The sequence below is a fragment of the Mus musculus genome, chromosome 11, assembly GCF_000001635.26.
Source record: "Mus musculus strain C57BL/6J chromosome 11, GRCm38.p6 C57BL/6J".
NCBI classification, from domain to species: domain Eukaryota; kingdom Metazoa; phylum Chordata; class Mammalia; order Rodentia; family Muridae; genus Mus; species Mus musculus.
Window position 1 is genome coordinate 31,016,223 of NC_000077.6, and position 21,538 is coordinate 31,037,760.

The 21,538-nt window shown below is 40.8% G+C and overlaps 1 protein-coding gene across 3 annotated transcripts in view; it reads left to right on the plus strand.

Moving 5' to 3' along the window:
* Positions 1-21,538, plus strand: part of Asb3 (ankyrin repeat and SOCS box-containing 3) — a 148,313-nt gene that overhangs the window by 61,831 nt on the left and 64,944 nt on the right. For all 3 annotated transcript variants that reach the window (XR_003949485.1, NM_023906.3, XM_006514771.4), the window contains one exon: positions 12,686-12,844. Coding sequence is in view for 2 of the 3 variants with exons in the window: in NM_023906.3 (NP_076395.2) it covers positions 12,686-12,844 (159 nt within the window). In the remaining variant the exon portion in view is untranslated. The remainder of the gene's footprint in view (positions 1-12,685; positions 12,845-21,538) is intronic.

The following is a 21,538-nucleotide window of genomic DNA, read 5'->3' on the forward strand; positions in this document are numbered from 1 at the left end:
TGTGTAAATTTTGTTTTGTCATGGAATACTTTGGTTTCTCCATCTATGATAATTGAGAGTTTTGCCGGGTATAGTAGCCTGGGCTGGCATTTGTGTTCTCTTAGTGTCTGTATAACATCTGTCCAGGCTCTTCTGGCTTTCATCGTCTCTGGTGAAAAGTCTGGTGTAATTCTGATAGTCTTGCCTTTATATGTTACTTGACCTTTCTCCCTTACAGGTTTTAATATTCTATCTTTATTTAGTGCATTTGTTGTTCTGATTATTATGTGTCTGGAGGAATTTCTTTTCTGGTCCAGTCTATTTGGAGTTCTGTAGGCTTCCTGTATGTTCATGGGCATTTCTTTCTTTAGGTTTGGGAAGTTTTCTTCTATAATTTTGTTGAAGATATTAGCTGGCCCTTTAAGTTGAAAATCTTCATCTCATCAACTCCTATTATTCGTAGGTTTGGTCTTCTCATTGTGTCCTGTATTTCCTGGATGTTTTGAGTTAGGATCCTTCTGCATTTTGTATTATCTTTGATTGTTGTGCCGATGTTCTCTATGGAATCTTCTGCACCTGAGATTCTCTCTTCTATCTCTTGTATTCTGTTGCTGATGCTCGCATCTATGGTTCCAGCTTTCTTTCCTATGGTTTCTATCTCCAGCGTTGCCTCACTTTGGGTTTTCTTTATTGTGCCTACTTCCCTTTTTATGTCTAGTATGGTTTTGTTCATTTCCATCACCTGTTTGGATGTGTTTTCTTGTTTTTCTATAAGGACTTCTACCTGTTTGGTTGTGTTTTCCTGTTTTTCTTTAAGGACTTGTAACTCTTTAGCAGTGTTCTCCTGTATTTCTTTAAGTGAGTTATTAAAGTCCTTCTTGATGTCCTCTACCATCATCATGAGATATGCTTTTAAATCCGGGTCTAGCTTTTCAGTTGTGTTGGGGTGCCCAGCACTAGATGGGGTGGGAGTGCTGCGTTCTGATGATGGTGAGTGGTCTTGATTTCTGTTAGTAGGATTCTTACGTTTGCCTTTTGCCATCTGGTATTCTTTGGAGCTGTGCAGGATACACTTGGCGGGGTCCTGGAACCAAGTTGTCTTTGCAGGGTACACTAGGCAGGGTCCTGGAACCAAGATGTCTGCTGCCAATGCTTAGGCAAAGTGCTCCCACGCCGGGCAGGTCCCTATCCTCTGGCGGGGAAAATGGTCACCTGCCTGTGCAGGATACACTCGGTGGGATCCCGGAACCAAGATGTCTGCTGCAGATGCTCAGGCAAAGTGCTCCCGTGCCAGGCAGATCCCAATCCTCAGAATTCTTAAGATCGTGTGGCTGGTGGTAGTCAGCCGACTCTGGGCCCTCGCTACCCCGGTGCTGCTTGGACCGAAAGGGGCTTGTGCCCCTACTCCTACCGGGTTTTCTGCTTCCCTGATTAATGCAGTCTCAAGTCCCGTGCGATTGGATTGGAGCAGATGCTGTGTTCCACTCACCAGAAGTCTTAAGATCGCTTGGTGGGTGTTGTCGGTAGCTGGTGGTTGTCAGAGGACTGTGCGCCCTAGCTACACCACCACCACCCCCCCCCACCCCCCCCACCCCCACCCCGTGCTGCTCGGACCGGAAGGGCTGCCCTGCTTTTTTTGTTTGTTTGATTGATTCCTCCTTCCTCCTACATAGTTGATTTAAAAAACAAAGAGGCCTTTGATACGATTTTGCTATCAAGTCTGAATCCCTGACTCCCACAAGTTGTTCTTTGATCATGACAAGAATGCTATGGCACATGAATGGACACATTTACACATGTATGTAAATAAGTAAATAAATGTTATAATATAAAAATTTAAATGGAGACATTAAGAATTAATCTTCCTTTCTTTTATTATTAGAGCACATCCTTCCTTCTTCCCCAAAAATGCTTTTCTTCCCACATTCAGCTGCCGTAGCCTAGATATCCTTTTGTCAGATGTCATAATCTGAGTCTTCTCTTGGCACTTTCCTTTGAAGGCGCTTTCTTCTTTGTGCTTGTAGCAGTACCACATTATTTTGCTTTTTCCAACTTTTAAGGAATGGTTTTTATTGCACAAACCCCCTATGCTCCTCTTTATATTGATCCTCTTTTATTTTTTGTCTTCTAAATTCTTTTGTTATTTTTACCTTTCTTACCTGTTATCATCAACCAGAGTCCCTTTATCAAGTTTAAAACTAACAAGTAGTTCTAGCAATAATTTTTGTTGAAATCATATTACATTTTCTAATTATCTGGGGAAGAATTATTTGTTTAATGTTGAAATTTTAAAGTGTTACTGATTGTGTACAGTGTTTCTAGTTTCTCTTGTCTTTTATATCTATAAAACTATAAGGTTAACATCTGAAATATACAGTATTTTATACCTGAATCTCTCAGTAAACTGATTTTATTAAGCATCTAATTCTGATCACTTTTGCAACACTTTCTGTGATAAGGCACTTTGTTGAGTATCTTGTGAAATGTGAGGCTACATTTGTGAGTACTTACAAGCTGTGTTTTGAGTTTTTAGGCTTAGACTGCCTCTTTCATCAGTGAGTTACAATTATAAGAATTACTTAAAATAGATGACTAGTTTTGTCAGTAGAATTAATTTCAATTGTATTATTCAAGAAAAAAAATCCTTATTTTTTTATTCTTACTTGTTAAAGATAAATGGCCTTCACCATTTATCTTTGAATCTTTTGGGCTTAGAATTTTTTATATATAAAAGCACTGGTAAGAAGAAACCTCTTAATATGATTGCTGTGCATTTTAAAGTATTTTTCTATATACATATTTACATAATTTCCATATTAACCGGAACCTTTAGTTTTTCATCAGAATTTTCATCTTAAATTAACTCCTAAGCTTTTTGTCAATGGTATGTAACTGTTTAGTAACTGATTCTTTGAAATGTTTTTCTTTCTTTTATAAGCACAATCTTCATTAACTACTAAATGATGATCTTAAATTAGAAAAGGACTATATAAGGACTGGGAAGACAGTTGCTAAAGTACTGGTCTCAGGGCTTACCTCAGAGAAATAGACAAAATAGTACAGAAGGTTGGTACTTTCCTAGCACTAATACTGATTCTTTTATTCAAGTTTTATTGCATTATGATGAGAAAAGATACATTAACTTCAATTTATCTGAATTGGGTAATATTTAAAAACATATTTTGAGTAAATAGACTTGCATCACATTCTTCTTCCCCTTTTGTACCTCAACTCCTCCTGGAGAGCCCCCCCCCCAAAACCTGCAATACCTTTAGTTTTTTATCATATTCTTTAAAATTTATAAAATATTGCAACAACAAAATAAATATTATAAAAGTTGTTTGATATAAATCAATTGAACAGTCTTATGTAGATGTTTGTCTACAGTAATACTGAAAATACACTTGTTTTTCTCAATATAAATTTTAAATAACTCCAAGTATATTAACTGTATGATATATTAAAATAATATATCAGTATTAGTTTTTTTAATGAGCATAAATAGATAAAGTCTTTTTGCTTGTTTGTTTGTTTTGTTTTTAGTAGTACTTAAAATCTTGGCTTATTGTGGTACAAACACAAAATAAGAACAGTTTTTGGCCATTAGAGTTCATTGTAATAAGTTTGTACTTGAATGTCCCTCACATCACCAAAGAATTTTACCTCCATAGTAGATAAGCTAAGAGTTGACAGTTCTGCACCAAGGAATGAATTGTAGGCACGATTTTGGATACAGATTTCCTGCTACGGTCAAAGCTATTTGACTTGAGTGATTGTCCTCACTCTTGCCCACAGGGAACAGGTTACATTCATTTAAGAAATGGCGTGTGTAGCCGGGCATGGTGTCGCACCCCTTTAATCCCAGCACTTGGGAGGCAGAGGAAGGGAATTTCTGAGTTTGAGGCCAGCCTGGTCTACAGAGTGAGTTCCAGGACAGCCAGGGCTACACAGAGAAACCCTGTCTCGGAAAAACCAAACCAAACCAAACCAAACCAAACCAAAACAAACCAAACCAAAACAAAAAACCCAAAACCAAAAAACAAACAAAACAACAACAAAAAGAAGAAATGGTGTGTGTATTAAGATGGTCTACCCATGAAGTCATTCATCAACTGTCTCAATGAACAATGGTTCTGCTTGGAGGGTGGCACAGATGTTAGGTGAGTGTAAGATTCTGGTTCATTGGCTGGGATGATTTTGAAAAGCATTCATCTCAGAATAACAGTAACTTATAAAGTCCTCTTCAAAATTGATACAATAATTATAAATATCCAGCAAAGCCTTCAGTCTCACTCTTTGCTGTTCTCTTACAAGCCACCTCCCAAATTACATTTCTTTTGGCTGTATAAATAATTTTGAAATATGTAAGCTGTTCTGAAAACCATAGTATAGTGTAAAACATCAAATAAACAATCCTACTGATAGAGAGGCTGAGATAGAAGAAGCATGTGTGGCACACAGCAAGACCCAGTCATGTACAAATAAGCAGAAAGTGTATATGCATTGTATAGTATTGGACCTATTTCTCCAATTACCAAATTAGACATACAGCTGGATGACAGCCAACAAACTTCTAATTCCTCATATTTTTGGATCTCAATCAATTTGGATATGTTGGTAATATTAATTTTCATATTAAGAGATATTAAGGAAAAGTGATTGTTACTTCCTGCTGATTTTCTTGTGAGAGGTGGAATTATGTTTGTGTGGGTTTATTGAAAGATTACTTTCTTGCTTCTTCTAGGGTGTAGTTTCACTCCTTGTGTTGGTGTTTTCCATCTACTATCCTTTGTAGGGCTGAATTTGTGGAAAGATATTGTGTAAATTTGGTTTTGTTATGGAATATCTTGTTTTCTCCATCTATGGTGATTGAGAGTTTTGCTGGGTATAGTAGCCTGGGCTGCCATTTGTGTTCTCTTAGGGTCTGTATGACATCTTCCCAGGATCTTCTAGCTTGCATAGTCTCTGATGAGAAATCTGGTGTAATTCTGATAGGTCTGCCTTTATGTTACTTGACCTTTTCCCCTTACTACTTTTAAAATTCTTTCTTTGTTTAGTGCATTCAGTGTTTTGATTATTATATGACAGGAGGAATTTCTTTTCTGGTCCCGTCTATTGGGAGTTCTGTAGGCTTCTTGTATGCTCATGAGCATCTCTTTCTTTAGGTTGGGGAAGTTTTCTTCTATAATTTTGTTGAAGATATTACTGGCCCTTTAAGTTGGGAATTCCTCTCTCTTCTATACGTATTATCCTTTGGTTTTCTCTTCTCATTGTATCTTGAATTTCCTGGATGTTTTGGGTTAGCAGCTTTTTGCTTTTTGCATTTTCTTTTACTGTTGTGTAAATGTTTTCTATGGTATCTTCTGTACCTCAGACTCTCTCTTCTATCTCTTGTATTCTGTTGGTGAGCTTGCATCTATGACTCCTGGTCTCTTTCCTAGGTTTTCTAACCCCAGGGTTGTTTCCCTTTGTGATTTCTTTATTGTTTCTATTTCTATTTTTAGATCCTGGGTGGATTTGTTCATTTCCTTAGCCTGTTTGATTGTGTTTTCCTGTAACTCTTCAAGGGATTTTTGTGTTTCCTCTTTAAGGGCTTCTACCTGTTTACCTGTGTTCTCCTGTATTTCGTTAAGGGAGTTATGTCCTTCTTAATGTCCTCTATCATCATCGTGAGAAGTGATTGTAGATCTGAATCTTGCTTTTCCAGTGTGTTGGGGTATCCAGGACTTGCTATGGTGGGAGAATTGGTGGGAGGATTGGGTTCTGATGATGCCAAGTAACCTTGGTTTCTGTTGCTTATGTTTTTACACTTGCCTCTTGCCATCTGGTTATCTCTAGTGCTACTTGCCCTGGGTATGTCTGACTGGAGCCTGTCCTCCCTGTAATCCTGGTTGCGCCAGAACTCTTCCAAGTCAAGATGTCTCTGGGATCCTGCAATCCTAAAATCCTGGGTATGTCTGAGCTCCTGTAATCCTGTGATCCTCTGATCCTGGGAGCATTGGAGCACCTGGGAGTAGAGCTGCCTCTGGGTGTTATGGAGCTGGCTGCAGAGTTTGCAACCAAGGTCTATTCAGGGTGCTGGCCCAGACAAATCAGAAGGAACCCCTGCCACTGGTCTGGTAGAGTTCCTGCATGCCTGGGTCCTGCCAGTCCCAGTGACGGGGTACAGATGTTGTGTCCTCTTCAGCTCTGATCCTCTGATCCTGGGCGCATTGGAGCGCCTGGGAGTGGAGCTGCCTCTGGGTGTTGTGGGGCTGGCTGCCGCTATAATACTTTTAAGCTTATAATAAATCTAACAGTTTTTGTGTCTTTTGTTTGGGAATTATATGGTCTAAGTTGACTAGAAACTCCTAATAAATAGATAAGGCAACAAGGAGGTGAAGCAAACCCTCATAATAATAATAACTACACCAAATTGGTGCCAATGTGGAGCAAGAAATTATTTATAATCCAAGTTAAAATCTTATATATCCTAGGTAAAAGGCATCTTGTTCCTTTAAGGAACCACAATAGAAGCCACAATGGCACTGGGTTGGGGGGGTGGGAGATGGGCAACATTTTCTTTGAAATGTTTTTTTCCCCAAGCCTTACAATATTCCAGATTGTGTCAAAATGCATGCTAGTTTGGCATGAGTGGTTTCAAGAGGGTCAGAGGTCAAATTAACGTACAGCTGTACCCCTGGCTGACTGTAATCCAGGCCTTGCTATGTTTTCACCCAGAGCTGGAACACTTAGCCCCTGAGCCAAGCAAACACAGGACTGGCAGGGGCTGCCGAGGTCATGGAGCTTTCTTTATGCCTCCTAGAGCTGAGGGTTGACAACCAGGGTCAGAATTCCTCTTTAAAGGCTTGAAGATGAACATGCAAGCTGTGTGCTTCCTAGTCAAGAGCTCATGAAATAGGGTGTCATGCTGCTCTGAACTGCCAACCAATTTCATTAAGATGTGGGGCTCCTATAGGAGAACTAATACGGGTTAGAGCTGGTTTTGGTGGCACTTGCTGGTAAGATTTGCTAAAGGAAACAAAGACAGACAGATATGTTCTTTGTGAATCACGCTGGACTGATCTAAGAGCAAATTCAAGATAGCCTGGGCTACACAGAAAATCCCTGTTTCAATAAATAATAAATATATGTGGGGCAATGGACTGTGCTACCATATAGAAGGACTGGTAAGGTAGTAGAAAGTTCAGAACCCCAATAAGTCTCATAATTGAGAATGGCAGGAGTTCAAACTAGGTCCTAACCAGGTGGTGCATAATACCATACTAAGAGGACCATGACAACCAGTCATGTAGCATAGAACTTGGACTTCTCCATGCTTATGAGGTGTCTAGATAGGCCTCAAGTGTTTAACCAATGAGCTTTCCTTCCTGGGCATTCCTTCCTACAAAAGGTATTTAATCTCTGGTCCACACTGAGTAAGATGTATGCATCTTCATCTACCATGAATAAAACAGTTGGGACAAGCAAGGACTGTCTCTTTCATCAAGGACCACCATTGGGGAGGCCCTCCTCATACAGGAGTCATGCCTATGCCTCTTGGCACTCACTTGGTGCTAAACTGGATTCTGCCCTGTCCTGCAGATTCCATTCCCAACTCCTTGAGCTTCCCAGTGGGGGTACACTGGAGGATGGAAACTCAACTCCATGTTCTCAACTCTATGAGGTTCTCTGTGGTGTCTAGGTGCCCAGGAGTTTGAGAACTACCTCATCCTTCACAGCCTCTGCTCTTTCTCAGCTGGAGAAATACGGGTTAGAACCCCTATCTTAGACGGTGTTTTGCCTTCCCTGAGTGGCATGTTGGCACCCCAATGGTGAGGAAAAAACACAGCCTAACACCCTGCATTTTGCCTCCGGAAGCTGCACATTGGTGAGGTTTGAACACCCCAGCAGCCAAGTGAAAATGCAGACCCACAAATATGTATCACCATAGAGAAGGCTATTTGGACTTTGTACAGTCTATTTTTGATTTGTCAGAATAAACATGATTATATGTTCAATGATTATACTGATATTGTATATATTCTTGAAAAAAGTCAAAATGGAACAGACCTGCATGAAAGGGGCTGCCAGATTGGATCAGTTTATACTTATTCTTTAAACTTCTGGACAAAAGCTATATTATGTTGAGAGAGAGGCTTTATGTTTGTGTCAACAGAAAAGGGGAAAAGGCTTTGGGGATCAAATCCAAACTATTAAGGATCAGTTTTGATAGAGGGATACCTCTAGAAGATCATTACTACAGACAGGAGGAAAAGAAAAATCAAAAGGTCTAAACAGGTAATGTGTAATACCAACACTCTATTGAAACTACTCTGAAACTGAGTGGGATGTGTATATGTGTCCAGGAAGAACTTCAGCTCTACATAGCCAATGAATTTTGTTGGCTACATTGTCCTCAAGACTCATCATACCATCCTTTCATATAGCATAGATAAAATTTTATATTGCAGTTTTGGTTACTAGCTCAAGAAAGATGTCTTTCACCTGCTCAAACAACAAAAATTTGATCTTTATATGATCTATGTGCATTCTACATTCCCTACATTGTTATTACAAGAATGCATGTTACAGTCAATAGCTTATATATTTTCAGAACAAAAGGACCAAATACCAATAAGCTGGAACAGGATCTAATAAGATTCATCCTGGAGGATGGTGAGACTCTGACATACTTGTTCCAGCATCCTACCTTGTCTAGCCTGATAGACTGATCCATCTAAGACTTTACAAATATCTAAACTTTCTTAGCACCCAGAGAGTAGAGAAGAAATGTTGCAGCTGGCTTTCTTAAGACAAAGATTTTTTTCAATTTTCTTGGGCCCCCAAAAAGAAATATTATGCTCCAAGTCAGCAGGAAGCAATTTCAAAATGACCATCGTCTGAATCCCTTAGTTTGGGGTGGATAGTTTTGGTCATTTTACGAGTTATGGATATATTGTCATTTAAAGGAATGGTTACAAAATAGTTATGGTCTTGGGAAGGGAGGATTCAATAGGGAGCTTAGACCCAGGGATTCTCTCTTTTCTTTCTTTCCTTTTCTGTGAGGAGCGGGTGTGGCAGCAGTCCCAAGAAGTCGCCAGGGACTGCAGCTAAGTCTTATGACTTGCACCTGACTTCCTCATACACCTGAAAATAAGCCACAACCATCGTGAGAGCTGCGCAGATGCACCAGGATACTGGCGAATCCATTTTGGTGGAGACATGTCCCTGCTGTCCTAATTAGCTGAAGCTGCGTGCCTGGTGAGGTGACGTGGCCTGCCGTGAGTGGATGAGGGCTGAGAGTATATAAGAGTGAGAGGCCCGGGTCAAAGAGAGAAAGATGAGAGAGAAAGTTGAAGCGAGAGAGATGAAGACTGAAGTTTGCTGAATAAACTGCTGTTAGAAGGACTGGTGGTCTTGTCGTTCTTGCTGGTCGAGAGCGGACGCGACATTTTTCTCTAACCTTTTTCTTAGATTAAAAAGTTGAGAAGAAAACACGGGTATAGAGATATCATATAGGAAGAATAGTATAAAAGGATAGATTATTTAATCTACTCTTCAATTTAGCTATTGCTATTCTCAAATAATGTCATTTTGTTTACGTTAATATGGATTATTGTATATTGATACAGGTTTAAAGTTTTCATTGGTATAAATCTTTGGATTTTGATACAATGTTTAAGGTTGATTTTGGTATATCATAACTTATGTATGTTTCAACAGTTGTGTAGCTATTATGCCTGTGCAACTCGTTTAAAAATATGAGGAGTAGTCCTAGTCCTTTTAACAGCTGCTATTGTAAACTGTTAGGGATGGTTAAAAAATACAAGTTAATAGTCAGACAGTCAAATTCATGGTCATGTCAGATACTAGTCTAGAGTATCACATGGTTGAACAGATAATAAATATCTAGAAACAAGCAACATTTGCTTGTTCAGATATACCATGAGTAGATAGATGGTCTTCAGAAACCTCAGAGACTGAGAATATGGCATTTAAAGATGTTTTTATTAATTTAAGGCCTTTTTGACATTGAAATATGTCAGCTCCTGGCAGCACCCTATTTGACTTTGGAAAAACAAAACAAAACATGATTATCGAAGAATTAGGAGATGGTTTCTAATGTCGCAAGATGCCACTGGGCAGAGAAAATGCCTTATTCCCTCTGCAGACAGAATGCTGTCCAAAACGGGCAAAAAAACCCACAGGCAAAGTCTACTGCTGAACTCTGCCAAGACAGGGTAAGCAAATCTTTCGTATTTCCTGCTTCACAAAAATGTCTGTCAGATGCACTAGGCCAGAAGGCTAAAGATGGATGCACCAGTGTTAGAGACAATTCTGGAGAACTGTTCAGGCAGCCATTTCTCTGCCTTTTCTATAACCTTAGAAGCTGCTTGTTTGTATTTTCTACTTACTCAGGTAATATTTATTCCTTCTCAGGTCTCTGATGGGATTGAAACCAGATATTGATAGTCTCATAATTAAACTTTAATTATAAAGGGTCTAAGAAAATATCTTGGAGTCTTAAGAAGTTGTTTTAAGGAAAACAAATAAAGGTTAGAGGGCCCTAGAAGAGGTTTTAATGAAGGTTGGAGGGGAATTATAAATGGTGTTTTAAGGATGGTAGTTGTAAGTTATAAAAGAGAATTTAAATACTTAAGATGCTAATGAGAAAATCATTTATGTACAGAACTCTAAACTAACCAAGATAGGATAGATAATAGAATACTTTCTTCTATGCTGCCAAATATAAGTAGACTGGACTTTTGTGAATATAAATATTATACCATAGATTTCATAATTATGTTACAATTGTTCCTGTTGTATGCTGTTCATTATGGTAAGAGAAAGAGCCTTTTTATTTAGACAAAAAGAGGGAAATGTAGGAGGTTGGTCTGGTATCACTATGTATTCAAATGCTAACTTCTGGCCCATGAGATTGGGTTGCCCCAATGAGGAGATCCTCACATACACCAAATAATGTTATGTAAACCTTGTTATACCCAAGTTATCCCTAATTGGTTAATAAAGATTCCTACAGCCTGGGATTGGGAGAAGATGAAGGTTCCTGGGCTTGAGTTCTGAGGCAAGACCAACGAGGAGCATGAGGAAGGAGGAGGGGGAGGAGGAAGAGATGGGGGAGGGGGAGGGAAGGGGAGGAGAAGGAAACGGAGAGGAGGAGGAGGAAGAGGAAGAAGAAGAGGAGGAGAAGAGGAAGAAGAGGAGGAGGAGGAGGAGAAGAGGAAGAGGAGGAGGAGAAGAGGAGGAGGAGGAGGAAGAAGAGAGAAGAAGAAGAAGAAGAAGAAGAAGAAGAAGAAGAGAAGAAGAAGAAGAAGAAGAAGAAGAAGAAGAAGAAGAAGAAGAAGAAGAAAAGCAGCAGCAGCAGCAGCAGCAGCAAGAAGAAGCAAGAAGAAGAGAGCAGCAGCAGTGGTGGTGGCAACTGAGAATGTACCTGAGACACAATGGCAGAGACCATATCCTCAACTAAAAGCCAACTTCTATCATCTATCTCCTGCTCCATCCTTTCTTTGACAGAGGAAAGACAGCTTTCTTACTCAGCAGATAAAGACCCCCATTACTAGCAGAATAAAGATTTAAATTCTTATTTGGGGTTCACATAGGGACAAAGCTAGGCTCCCACATAGATTTTAGGATCAAACAAGGCCTTCTTCAAATTCTTCCCACCACTGAATCCACTGTTTGATAGGGGATGGGGCATTGTAATCTCTCAGTTTGTTTTATGAGCTATCAAATTAATCTTACAGTCAAGATTTCTCCTGAGAATGGAGCATAAAGCAGGCTATGCTGTGATTTGCACCTTACAGATGAGCTCCCTTTTGTGAGTTTGCTTTCTCAGAGAAAATAAATGGTGATCCTGAGAACAATATTTGAGGTTGACATTTGGCCGCTGAACAATGTTAACAAATGTGTATTCACTCCCTTTTCTTTACACATGTGTACATGTGAACTGAATAAAAAAGTATTTAAAACTGAATTGAAGGAAGTAATACTAGAGATTTTCTTCATTGAAAATTGTAAATAAATTTGGAAATAAAATCACATTCATTAATATTTCACTAAGTCTTCCTTAAGCAAATCTTTGACAGTGTATCTATATTAAATCTTACCTTTCAGCTCCTGCCACTCCCGTTGTCTGCTCCGCAACTAGTAAGAGTTGTAAAACCTGAAGTTGTGTGAGAGCTCTGAGTGGTAATGAGAAAACTCCAAGAAAACAAGACAAGAGTCCTGTGATGTCAGTTTCTTTAGAACATGGAGTTATGTTCCTTGCTCTTCCAAGGTTTAATGGATAGGAGTGACTTTACTTCAGATTATTTATTACAACTGTTTATTGCCCCTATGGGAAAATAAGTTTTGCCATGTGTGGCTTGTTCTTGTAATTGTACACTAACGTGACTCTTCATAAGAAGTCTGATTGTCTGATGCTATGAATGAAGTTGGCTATTGCATGAGATTCTAGTCCTCCTTATTTATCAGCCTCTTTCTCCTAGGTCCCATGGCCTCTAGAGTGGTAACAGTACTTGAGCATAGTTTCTGTGGCAAGAATACCAAAGGGCTGTTCACACTGGAGTCCTTCCTTATACAGCTGTCCCTTGACTCACTGGTACTTTCCTGTTTCATTCAACGTCACATATAGTCTTTGTTTTTCATGCCCAAGAAGTAGGACTGATAATCTTTTGGCTAATGGGTTTCCCTTCCTCCACAGATTCATCTGAAAACTACATTAAGGCAAAGACGTTTGAGGGCTTCTGTGCATTGCATCTTGCTGTGAGTCAAGGACATTGGAAAATCACACAGATTCTTTTGGAAGCTGGAGCTGATCCTAATGAAACCACTTTAGAAGAAACTACACCATTGTTTTTAGGTGATGTATACTATTTTTGGTACAGATGTACTTTTAAAATGTTTTTGTTAGAGAAACTGTTACAGGATGTTTCTTCTTCCTTTGATTTTTGAAACCGAAAAGCTAATTTGAAAGATTTTTCTCTTGTTTCTCTACCTTTGAGTGGTAGTAGTATTTGGGACTTGAAAATTTTTATTTAAAGCTGCAAAACCCATTGTGCACTAAACTGCCCTGTTGACCAGGGCAGTGCTGAAGACCAATGATGTTTTATTGGAGCAGTCATTGCAAGGTTATCTGCTAAGGTCTTGTCTTAGTATTAAAAGATTAAGGTTCCATGGAAGGGATCATTATTTGTTGCCTGTGGATCACAAGTCAGTCTTCTACAGTGAGGAACTTTTAATTCCTTAAGGATCACAACCAAATGCTAAGTTGTCATATTCCAATAACAATATTTTTACTTTTTATTCTGTCTTATATATGGTTCTCTTTGGATTTTAGGGACATATTTTCCCCATAAGATTGTCTGAGACAGGAGGAAATTCATAGGATGCCTTTGAAGTAGAATTAGTATATCTATTCTCCAGTTTTGGTCCTACCACATATAATTTGTATGATCACTCATTTACTGTATGCCTGTTGCTTCATTTATAAAAATGAAAGTATTCTGTCTATCTAGATTTTGTTATTCACATGAGAATAAAATATCTGTAGAAATATTTTTCTGTGAATATAAAATATTTATTTAAAAATTTCATGTATGGTAAAGTTCAGTTTAAAGGTGTGTGTGTGTGTGTGTGTGTGTGTGTTTGTGTGTGTGTGCCTGCATGTGTCTAAACCCCTGCATGTAAGAAGAGCCTGTGCATATATAGAGAGGAATTCATAGGACATCCTACTCTATCATTTTTTTACATTATTTATTTGACACAGATTTATCTTATGAACCTTAGTCATTCTGTCTCTGCTACCATACCCCTGAGGTCACTGGTGCAGAGCCATGCCTGTGGTTTTATGTAGGTGCTTAAAATTTGAACTTAGGGTCTAACACTTGTGTAGCAAGCACTCTTAGCTGCTGAGCCGTCCCCTCAGCTCCACTTTCTAAGACTTGAGAGTCAATGAGGCTACAATATCAAGTTGCCACCTACATATTCCATCTTCCTGATTCTTACCCGGGTTTCGGCACCAACTCTTACACGCGTTCTCGCGACCGGCCAGGAAGAACGCAGCAAACCAGAATCTTCTGCGGCAAAAGCTTTATTGCTTACATCTTCAGGAGCCAGAGAGCAAGAGAGCAAGAAGAAGAACAAGAGCAAGAAAGAGAAAAAGAACAAGAACAAGAAAGCAAGAGAGAGAGAAAGAACAAGAAAGCAAGAAAAAGAACAAGAACAAGAAAGCAAGAGAGAGAAAAAGAACAAGAACAAGAAAGCAAGAGAGAGAAAAAGAACAAGAAAGCAAGAGAAAGAACAAGAACAAGAGAGAGAAAAAGCATGGCAAAACCCCGTCCCTTTTAAGGAGAATTATCCTTCGCCTAGGACGTATTACTCCCTGATTGGCTGCAGCCCATCGGCTCAGTTGTCATCACGAGAAAGGCAGAACACATGGCGGGAAAACTGCCCCTGCACGTGTGCAGATTATGTTTACCACTTAGAACACAGCTGTCAGCGCCATCTTGCAACAGCGAATGTGAGGGCGGCTCCCCACACCTAATTTTTGTATTTGTTCTGTGACAGGGTCTCCCTATATAGTTCATGATGTGGCTTTGAACTAGAAGTGATCATCCTGTGTCTGCCTCCCAAGTGTTAGGGTTACAGGTATGTGGCTACCTTACCAGTTTTTGTTCCAGTTTTAATTTTTCATCCCCAACTCTGCCTCTGAGAGCCACTGATCTGTTATCTGTAGTTAACTTTTCACAGAATGTCATGAATATGTGGAACAATATATGAGATTACTCTTTTAAAACAAAACAAAACAAAACAAAACAAAACAGCATAATGCTTTTAGAATTCATCTATATTGTTGTATATATTGATGCTCTATCTCTTTTTATTGATGGATATAGAGGAATTTTAATCCAACAATATGGCTGCCCAGGCAAGGGATCACATATGAGAAGAACTTCCAGTCTCTGTGATACAACTGGAATGTAGATACACGCCCCTTTAATCCCTAACAATGATGTCTAATTGAGGAGCAGACAAAGTGATGAATCAGGAAATTTTGACAAAATGAGTCACAGATAGGATATACTTAACTCTAAGGAGAACAGACAGGGAAGAGAGGATACTTAAGAGCAGAGATAGTGAGAGAGGGCAAGAGGTAGAGAGGGCAAGAGGGAGGGAAGGAGTAAGTGAGGAAGGGGGAGAGGTGTTGGTATTATGTGTGTGTGGCAGTTTTACCAGGACAATTTTACAGGGACAAGTTGCAGATAGAACAAGCTAGACACAGGTGAAGACAGAACGAGCCAGAGTTAGCATGAGACCAAGCAGAGCCTCATACTCTGAGAAACCAAGAAAAGCTTGATTGAGCCAGTCAGTTTAGAAAGATTTGATTGTACAGAGGCTTGAAGCCTCTAGGCCTAGGCCCAGGGATAGTTAGAACAGAGAAGGAGATGCTCTGGTTTCAGCCTAAGCTGTGTATTTTTTTTTTTTTTTTTTTTTTTTTTTGGTTTTTCGAGACAGGGTTTCTCTGTATAGCCCTGGCTGTCCTGGAACTCACTTTGTAGACCAGGCTGGCCTCGAACTCAGAAATCCACCTGCCTCTGCCTCCCGAGTGCTGGGATTAAAGGCGTGTGCCACCACGCCCGGCTTAAGCTGTGTATTTGCACAGCTTGGGTATGACTCATCACTTCATCTGAGAAAATAAAAGTGACTTTTACAATGGATAGTACTGTATTTCATTATACCATTCTTTACCCATTTGAATTGCCTTTAGTGTTTGGTAAATATATAAATCGGGTATGAATATTTGCATTCAGTTTTGTGTGATTGTTTTCATTTTTCTAGCTGTGCTGAGTACATGCTTACCTCTCGAAAATATTCTGGAGGATTGCATACGCTGCTGGGCCCTTTTCCAGTCCTTTGATTAGTATTTTAGATTTTCAGTAGCTTCATATCCTCAACACTTGGTATCTATAACTTTCAGTTAGGTGATTCTTTGTGGGGATTTAATCGTGTCTTGTTGTAGATTTAATTTGTATTTTTAAATAACCAGTGATAGTAGTTTCTCATATAATTATTTGTGCTATTTTCCTAATTAGATTATGGAAATAATTCTGCTACAAGTAATTCTCATATTTTTCACTCAGATTTGCTGTTTCAGTACGTTGTTTGAGCATTTTATTTTTTCTTTGTATTTTTCTGTATTATTATTTTTCTAAATCCTTTTGAGATTAAGTTGTAGAGATAATGATTGACCCTGAGTATTTCAGTACTTTAGTGTGAACTTCTTAAAAGCAATGAAAATTCCCCTATTTAGGTAACTTCCATATGATGATAAAAATTAGGAAGTTAGTGTTGATAAAGAACTATGATTTGAGAAGGTGGACTTCAGAAAATCAAATAACCCCATTAAAAAATGGGGCTCAGAACTGAACAAAGAATTCTCACCTGAGGAATACCGAATGGCAGAGAAGCACCTGAAAAAATGCTCAACATCCTTAATCATCAGGGAAATGCAAATCAAAACAACCCTGAGATTCCACCTCACACCAGTCAGAATGGCTAAGATCAAAAATTCAGGTGACAGCAGATGCTGGCGTGGATGTGGAGAAAGAGGAACACTCCTCCATTGTTGGTGGGATTGCAGGCTTGTACAACCACTCTGGAGATCAGTCTGGCGGTTCCTCAGAAAACTGGATATAGTACTACCGGAGGATCCAGCAATACCTCTCCTGGGCATATATCCAGAAGATGCCCCAACTGGTAAGAAGGACACATGCTCCACTATGTTCATAGCAGCCTTATTTATAATAGCCAGAAGCTGGAAGGAACCCAGATGCCCCTCAACAGAGGAATGGATACAGAAGATGTGGTACATCTACACAATGGAGTACTACTCAGCTATTAAAAAGAATGAATTTATGAAATTCCTGGCCAAATGGATGGACCTGGAGGGCATCATCCTGAGTGAGGTAACACATTCACAAAGGAACTCACACAATATGTACTCACTGATAAGTGGATATTAGCCCAAAACCTAAGATACCCAAGATATAAGATACAATTTCCTAAACACATGAAACTCAAGAAAAATGAAGACTGAAGTGTGAACACTATGCCCCTCCTTAGAAGTGGGAGCAAAACACCCTTGGAAGGAGTTACAGAGACAAAGTTTGGAGTTGAGATAAAAGGATGGACCATGTAGACACTACCATATCCGGGGATCCATCCCATAATCAGCTTCCAAATGCTGACACCATTGCATACACTAGCAAGATTATGCTGAAAGGACCCTGATATAGCTGTCTCTTGTCAGAGTATGCCTGGGCCTAGCAAACATAGAAGTGGATGCTCACAGTCGGCTATTGGATGGATCACATGGCCCCCAATGAAGGAGCTAGAGAAAGTACCAAAGAAGCTAAAGGGATCTGCAACCCTATAGGTGGAACAACATTATGAACTAACCAGTACCCCGGAGCTCTTGACTCTAGCTGCATATGCATCAAAAGATGGCCTAGTCGGCCATCACTGGAAAGAGAGGCCCATTGGACACGCAAACTTTATATGCCCCAGTACAGGGGAACGCCAGGGCCATAAAAGGGGAGTGGGTGGGTAGGGGAGAGGGGGTGGGTGGCTATGGGGGACTTTTGGTATAGCATTGCAAATGTAAATGAGCGAAATACCTAATAAAAAATGGAAAAAAAAAACTATGATTTGTATCTTCTACTTTTAAAAAATTATGATTTTATGTTTATAGGTGTTTTGCCTCTCTCTCTCTCTCTCTCTCTCTCTCTATATATATATATATATATATATATATACAAACCATGTGCATGCCTGGCACCTGTGGAGTTCAGAAGAGGGCATTAGAGCTGATGTTACAGATGGTTATGAGCTGCCATAGGGTGCTGAGAATCGATCCCGCATTCCCTAGAAAAACAGACAGTGTTCTTACTTAACCACTGAGCCATTTCTCCATCACCAAGTACTGTTATTTAATTTTCATATCTCTTTCTCAGTTGTTAAAGTTGATTGTCAGTGTTTTTTATTACTTATTTTTTTTTGAAACCAGATTTCCCTATATAGACTTGGCTGTTTTGGAACTTTCTCTGTGGACCAGGCTAGCCTCGAGCTCAGAGATCCACCTGCCTCTGCTTCCCAAGTGTTGGGATTAAAGGTGTATATCACCATCACCTTTGATTGTCAGTGCTCTTTATAATGATAGAAAAAAAGGCCATTTGGCTAAGTATTAGTTGTTAACATCCATGTGTCATGTCTCTTTGCGTTTCTGTGATTCTAAACAGACAATGAGGCCAGCATTACCTGCTACCCTTTAATGTGTCATTTTTCCTGAGCCTCCTGTGGTTCTGAGCCACTTTTCAGTCTCTTATGGCATTTTACATCTTTGTGTTTCCAGGAATGCTGTTTACGGTCTCTTGTTCCATTTTCAAAGATGTTATCCTTTCTTGGATATTGTAGGACTTGTTCTGAATGCCCAATTACTACTGGGTCTGTTGCTAGAAGCCAGTAAGGATAAATCCAGATCAAGTAGGTTGTGGGGCAGCATATAGAGTTACGGAATCATCCAAGGTGGTTGACTGGAAAATTCAGCATCTGTGATTTGTTGAATATGATTGTGACTGAGCACAAGGCCAAGTGTAGAGAGCCAGACCTTTGATACTGGGTGGAATGGAATTGCCTTTCTTGGACAGAACTTGTCAATGTTTTAATACAGGTGACTTTACTTCCCTCCCTCCCTCCCTCCTTACCTCCCTTCCTCCCTTTTGGGGCAAGGAGCACAGGGGAATAAAGGGAGTGGGAGAAAACCTGCATCCTGCCAGAGTTCCAGTGCTCTGGGCAGGTGGACATGGAAGGACTGCCGCATGCTTTTCACATGACCCCTGGTGGGTGTCTGGCTGTGGGAAGCCACAGACCCCAGCTCGGCAGGTGGTGGACAAGGAGCAGTCCTAGGTAACAGGTTCTCAGCCTCGGGCATCCCAGACACCACTGGACACTGCAGAAGAGCTGAGAACAGAATGAGGGCCCCCTGGGGCTGCTTGGTCAGCCTTGGGACTGAAGGGAGGAGAGGGCAGGGGGAGAGGGGGCACTGTGTGGTTCCCACTTGGGCCGGTCAGTGGCTGGAGTGCAGGAAAGCCTTCTGCCTGGAGGTTAGATGCTGCTAAGGTTAGGGGAAAGCCTATCCCATTGTTCAAGCACAGCAGGCCTTGATGAGAGCAGAGACCTTCTATGGTTTTAGAGCTTTATTGTAGAATGGCAGGGAGAGAGAGAAGGTAAAAAGAGAGAGAGGCTGGCCATGGCCACGTGGAGAGAAGGGGGAAGGGAGAGAGAGAAGGAGGGCTAGAGATGAGAGTAACTTTGCCCTGTCCCTAATTGAATAGCCAGGATTGATCATTATTCTTTAGATGCTCTTTCTCAAGCATTTTTTTTTTTATCTGAAGTTAAAAACATTTAACGAACGAATGCTGTTGAAAATCAGGCTTAGGCTCAGCAGCAGCGGTCGCCATCTTGGTTCCGGGACTCAGCAGAACTTAGGAAATTAGTCTGAACAGGTTAGAGGGTGCACCAGAGAACCGGACAGCTTCTGGGACGGGCGGAAGCACAGAGCCGCTGAGGCAGCAGCCTGGGCGGGCCGCAGACAACCGGCCACCATCCGGACCAGAGGACAGGTGTCCGCCTGGCTTGGGAGGCGACCTCAGCCTCAGCAGCAGCTGTCGCCATCTGGGTTCCGGGACTCCGCAGGACCTAGGAAATTAGTCTGAACAGGTTAGAGGGTGCACCAGAGAACCGGACAGCTTCTGGGACAGGCGGAAGCACAGAGCCGCTGAGGCAGCAGCCTGGGCGGGCCGCAGATAACCGGCCACCATCCGGACCAGAGGACAGGTGTCCGCCTGGCTTGGGAGGCGACCTCAGCCTCAGCAGCAGCGGTCGCCATCTTGGTTCCGGGACTCAGCAGAATTTAGGAAATTAGTCTGAACAGGTTAGAGGGTGCGCCAGAGAACCGGACAGCTTCTGGGACGGGCAGAAGCACAGAGCCGCTGAGGCAGCAGCCTGGGCGGGCCGCAGATAACCGGCCACCATCCGGACCAGAGGACAGGTGTCCGCCTGGCTCGGGAGACGGCCTCGGCCTCAGGAGCAGCGGTCACCATCTTGGTTCCAGGACTCCCTGGAACTTAGGATTTTAGTCTGCACAGGTGAGAGTCTGCACCACAGAAGCTGACAGCTTCTGGGAACTGCCAAAGCAACACAGCTTCTGAGAGAGGCCCTGTTTTGGGCCTTCTTCTTCGACCAGGAGGAGGTCCAAAAAACAAGATATCTGCGCACCTTCCCTGTAAGAGAGCTTGCCAGCAGAGAGTGCTCTGAGCACTGAAACTCAGAGGAGAGAATCTGTCTCCCAGGTCTGCTGAGAGACGGTAACAGAATCACCAGAAGAACAATCTCTAAACAGAGTCAACTATAACTACTAACTCCAGAGATTACCAGATGGCGAAAGGTAAACGTAGGAATCCTACTAACAGGAACCAAGACCACTCACCATCATCAGAACCCAGTACTCCCACTTCGCCCAGTCCAGGGCACCCCAACACACCCGAAAACCTAGACCTAGATTTAAAAGCATATCTCATGATGATGGTAGAGGACATCAAGAAGGACTTTAATAAATCACTTAAAGAAATACAGGAGAACACTGCTAAAGAGTTACAAGTCCTTAAAGAAAAACAGGAAAACACAATCAAACAGGTAGAAGTCCTTACAGAAAAAGAGGAAAAAACATACAAACAGGTGATGGAAATGAACAAAACCATACTAGACCTAAAAAGGGAAGTAGACACAATAAAGAAAACTCAAAGTGAGGCAACACTGGAGATAGAAACCCTAGGAAAGAAATCTGGAACCATAGATTTGAGCATCAGCAACAGAATACAAGAGATGGAAGAGAGAATCTCAGGTGCAGAAGATTCCATAGAGAACATCGGCACAACAATCAAAGAAAATGGAAAATGCAAAAAGATCCTAACTCAAAATATCCAGGAAATCCAGGACACAATGAGAAGACCAAACCTACGGATAATAGGAGTGGATGAGAATGAAGATTTTCAACTCAAAGGACCAGCAAACATCTTCAACAAAATTATTGAAGAAAACTTCCCAAATATAAAGAAAGAGATACCTATGAACATACAAGAAGCCTACAGAACTCCAAATAGACTGGACCAGAAAAGAAATTCCTCCCGACACATAATAATCAGAACAACAAATGCACTAAATAAAGATAGAATACTAAAAGCGGTAAGAGAAAAAGGTCAAGTAACATACAAAGGCAAGCCTATCAGAATTACACCAGATTTTTCACCAGAGACTATGAAAGCCAGAAGAGCCTGGACAGATGTTATACAGACACTAAAAGAACACAAATTCCAGCCCAGGCTACTATACCCAGCCAAACTCTCAATTACCATAGATGGAGAAACCAAAGTATTCCACGACAAAACCAAATTCTCACATTATCTCTCCACGAATCCAGCCCTTCAAAGGGTAATAA